General features: G+C 42.5%; 1 protein-coding gene across 1 annotated transcript; it reads right to left on the reverse strand.

Moving 5' to 3' along the window:
- Positions 1-1,777: 1,777 nt before the first annotated feature.
- On the reverse strand, positions 1,778-4,602 carry LOC113979415 (uncharacterized protein DDB_G0284459-like). Its single transcript, XM_027706811.1, has 2 exons — positions 2,736-4,602; positions 1,778-1,964 (listed from the first exon to the last, which is right to left on the reverse strand). The coding sequence occupies exons 1-2, from the start codon at positions 4,600-4,602 to the stop codon at positions 1,825-1,827; spliced, it is 2,007 nt and encodes a 668-aa protein (XP_027562612.1). The 3' UTR covers positions 1,778-1,824.
- Positions 4,603-4,730: the final 128 nt, after the last annotated feature.

Genomic DNA, 4,730 nt, shown 5'->3' on the forward strand with positions numbered 1-4,730 from the left:
TTTTAAATAAATTTGTAGATACAAAAATATATAAATATATATCTCCCTGGCAACTTGTAAATGCAGGCACAGTCATGGATAATTTTATGTGCATGGAAACCTCTGCTTCCTGACTTTATGTCCCGTTCTCTTCTTTCTTTCCTTAAAGAAAGGGCCCAGATCAAAAATTAAAAAAATTGACAATGCAGAAAAGTTGGCATTTAACTTTTTCTACCATGTTTCCTTTTTTTTTTAGATTTGTTTTGCCACACAACCAACTGTGAAGATGTAACACTACAGAAATCATGAGATTCCAAAACACCCTTAAGAACAGCCAAGAAGTCCTGATTCAGGTGTTGTTGTGACAAGATGCACAAAGCCTCGTGACCTGAAAGTTGGGGGAAAAAAAAAATCACCAATCCTGTGCCACAGGACAACGAAACATCTGGGGTAAAGATGTTCCTCATACTTGGAGGCTGAAATTGAAGATGGAGAAAATAATTCTCAGTCCTAAAGTGATAACCAAGGGCTGACTTGGGTCACAAGGAACATTTTGAATTTGGTACTGGTCAAGAGGGATATTCCATCCACCGGTCCTGGTAAGTAGAAAGTCCAACTGGGGCCCCTTACTGCAAGGACACTGAGGGGCTGGAGCATGTCCAGAGAAGGGAACGGAGCTGGCAAGGGTCTGGAGCACCAGGAGCAGCTGAAGGAGCTGGGGGGGCTCAGCCTGGAGAAAAGGAGGCTCAGGGGGGACCTTCTCACTCTGCAACTCCCTGACAGGAGGGGGGAGCCAGGGGGGGGGCGGTCAGTCTCAGCTGCCAGGGAACAAGGGACAGGAGGAGAGGAAATGGCCTCAAGCTGTGCCAGGGGAGGGTCAGGTTGGATATTGGGAATTTCTTCATGGAAAGGGCTGTCCAGCCCTGGCACAGCTGCCCAGGGCAGAGGGGGAGTCCCCATCCCTGGAAGTGCTCAAAAAAACATGTCAATGTGGCACTTGAGAACATGGTGGTGGTGCTGGGGAACAGTTGGACTTGATCTTAGAGATCTTTTCCAACCTTAACAATTCTATGATTCCAACTGTAGGAACATCCCTAACTCCTCACAGACCACAGAAACTTTCAGGATTTTAATTCAGGTCTAAAAACTCCCCAGAAGTTCCACGTCCAGGCTGAAATTTCTCTGTTTCTGCATTTAACAAATTAACAAAAACCTACCAGCCTCAAAGACAAATTACCCATAAAAGATCCTAAAAACCATCTCCAAACCACACCAGAGAGAAGGAATCTTTGAAATAAACCTGGGAGAAGACAGTAGTAATTACACATTCTTAACTACTCTTAGAAACACAAAACACACAAGTCCCAAATTGTTTACAAGTTTAATGACTTGCAAATCTTCACTTTTCAGTAAAAAGAACTTAATTTTTAAAGAAAAAATTATCAAAATTTCAGTATAATAGTTCTAATACAGCTATAGTTTTTTTAAAGAATATTTACAGAGCTCTAATGAAAAATAAAACTTAAGCATATGAAAATTCAAGCAGAAAATAGCTTCACCTGGCAGTAATATGGCTTCCTGATTGCTGTACTAATTAATAGAAAAATTGGATAAATACTGGTCAAACCAGATGTATTTTTATGTTTGCAGCTTTGCACAAGCACCCCTGGTTCAGGAACCACCACACATAGACAAAGCTGTTAAAAAAACACAGTAAGAAACATATTTTGTAAAGGAATGACTGAATTATCAAAATCTGAGTGCAAATCAATTCACATTGAAAAGAAAAACCCTGGAATTTGAATGACTGAATTGATTTAAAAACTGGTTCTGGGACTCTTAAAACTATTTCCTTGTTCTTGTGCTGGATCTTGTCTTCCTGTCCATGACTCCAGAGGTCTGAGCTGCCCTCACATTCTCTTTCCCAAGTTCTTCCTTAGTTTTGTTCCTTTTTCCTTTTCCCAGTGATCCGTTTTCAGCATTCCCTATTTACAGACAGAAAAATTAACTGTAAATTTGTATCACCAACCAAACAATTCACACAAAATTTGATCTTCACTTCCACTGTTTTTAAGGGAAATGTCCCTACTGACAACATTCCAAAGATTACATCTCTGAATCCAACAAACCAGATACAAAGCCCATTCTTCTGCACATCCAATATCCTTTAAGTTGCATCCCTGAGGATTTACAGCTATTTCTGAAAGTAGGTTAACATTAATGAGAGCACCAAAACCAATTAGCTGCCATTTGAGGTAAAATTCCTTCCACTGAAATGTACAACTAAAACATCACCAACACCCAAGGAAAGTCCTGCAAACATGAAAATCTTTTATGGCAGGAAATTCCTCAATATAGAGCTCCAAAGAGCCACTGTCATTTTCTATTTCAATGTTTGTTTGATAATATTTGCATCATGGTAGTTTTCAAGCTATATCACATTAAGTTGAAAATTCCAGGGAATATTTTAGGTGGCCAAAAGGAGCAGGGAAGTGATTGTGTTGAGCTGGTGAGGCACCTCAAATGCTTTGTCCACCTTTGGGCTGCTCACAACAAGACACTGAGGGGCTGGAGCGTGTCCAGAGAAGGGAAGGGAGCTGGGAAAGAGCCTGGAGCACCAGGAGTAGCTGAGGGAGCTGGGATCTTTGAGATCTTTTCCAACCTGAATGGTTCTGATCCAATGATCTACATCAGCCCACAGAGCTTTGCACGTAACTTTGCCATCCTTAGAAAAGAGAAAGCAAATTCTCACTCACCTGATTTTAGTTTTTTGGGTGCTGAGTCATCTGCTGGCAGCTGACACTTCCTTCTGCGAGAAGTAGATGTTGCCTGTGGCACAGGGTTCCCCTCCTTTCCTTTTCCAGACTGATTCCTGCCCTCACAACCAGTGGATGTCACACACAAATTCTCAGTTTCCAGAGCATTTCCATTTTCAGGCGACTCACTGTTTTTATGGAGAGAAGTAGAAGTAGCTGCCTCTGATGTGAATTGTACCTCCCTCCTGTTATTCCTCGCTTGCCTTGTTCTTCCCCGGCATGAATTATTTTCTGGAGGTGTAGCTTCAGCTTCTTGAAGAATCCTCTTTTGCCCTCTACCTTTGGGCAGGTTGGGTTTTTCCCTGAGAGAAGTGGAAGAAGTTTCTGCAGATGTGGAAGAAGTTGTTTTCTTTCTGCTCAGTCTTGATGGATTTTCTTTTGCAGGTGGAGCTCCTTCCAAAAGTTTACTCTGCTGTTCTTCAGGAGCTCCATCCTTACCATCTTCTGGCAAACCTTGAAGTGAGGTGGAACTACCAGCCACTGAAGTGCTTGTTTGCCTCAAGTTCTCTTTTGAAAGATCCCTGTTTTCTCGGGAAGAATTCTCCAAATTCACTTTTTTTGCTTCCCTATAGTTATTCTTCCTACCACTTTGTTTTGATGGGACCTGTTCTCCCTGGTTAGGGCTTGTGGTTTCTTTGAGGGCAATTTCTTTCCTCCTGCTTTTTCTCAGTTGATTTTCTTTTACAGATGAATCATCAGTTTTTAAGGGAATGTTTTGCTCTTTTTTGGGCGTGTCTTCCCTACCATCATCCACTGGCAAACCACGTTTCCCTCTAAGAGGAATGGAATTTGGTGTGTGTGATGCCAGTGCAGTTTCTTTCCTTCTGCCCCTTCCTAATGGTTTCTCTTCTGCACAGGACACTGTTTCCAAAGGCACACTTTGTTCTTCATTAGCTCCTCCATCTTTAGCATCAGTCTCTGACAAGCCACGTTTTCTCTGGAGAGGAGCTGAACTTTTTGCCTCTGCTGCAAGATCAATCTTCTTCCTTCTGTCCCTTGCTGATGCATTTGCTTTTGCCTGAGAAGTTTTATCTCCCAAAGCTGGATTTTCATCTTCCCTCACAGTCATCTTTTTATCACCTCCTTCCAGCAACCCACGTCTCGTTCTGACAGAAGGAGATCTCGATGTCTGTGATGCTGCACCAACCTCTCGCCTTCTCCCTCGTCTCGGTGGATTGGCTTCTATTGAACAGGGAGTACCTTCCAGAGCTGCATCTTGCTCCTTCACAAAAGCCTCATCTTTACTGTGATCTGCAGTTAATGTTTGTTTTTCCATAAAGGTAGGACTGGCTGTTTGTGGAATGGAATCAACTTGCTTTCTTCTGCCCCTCCTCACTCGTGAAGGATTTTCCAAATTCTCCTGTTGACTGTTGTCAGTCATTCCTTCAGCATCCCCTGGTAAACTGCTTTTTATTTCAACCTCTTTGGAACTGTCTTCTCCAAGTTCAAAATTAACTTTTTTACCTCTTCTAAACACTGCTCTGTTTCTTTGTGCTGGATTCTCCTGTAGGATTTCAGTTTGCTTTGCTTTAAGTATTCCCTGTTGGTTTCTTGTCCGTTTTTGATGGCCAGGAGCAAGACTGTCACTGTTTGCAGCAGGTACTGACACGGCAGCTGGGCTGTTCTGGTCCTTTGTGACTTGGGATGTGTTCTTGACACAAAGAGAGCCCAAAGAATCTTTGAGAGATTCATCCACTTCTGTGTCTGACCTAAACTTAGAAGGAATTAGTTTTAGGTTGCTCCCATATTCGGTAAATTCCTCAGTCTTTTGCTCCAAAGAGTCTTTTTTGCCTCTCCTGCTCCTCATCCTATTTGTTTCCTGTGCTGCCCTGCTGTTTGCTTCCAAGTTCACAGCAGTGACTGGCAGTTTGTTTGTCTCCCAAGATGGTGACTCTGCCTTTAATCTTTGAGATGCCTCTGTTGTAATTTCCTGAG

This window comes from Neopelma chrysocephalum, unplaced genomic scaffold (genome assembly GCF_003984885.1).
Source record: "Neopelma chrysocephalum unplaced genomic scaffold, ASM398488v2 Primary Assembly neopelma1_79315, whole genome shotgun sequence".
Lineage (NCBI taxonomy): Eukaryota > Metazoa > Chordata > Aves > Passeriformes > Pipridae > Neopelma > Neopelma chrysocephalum.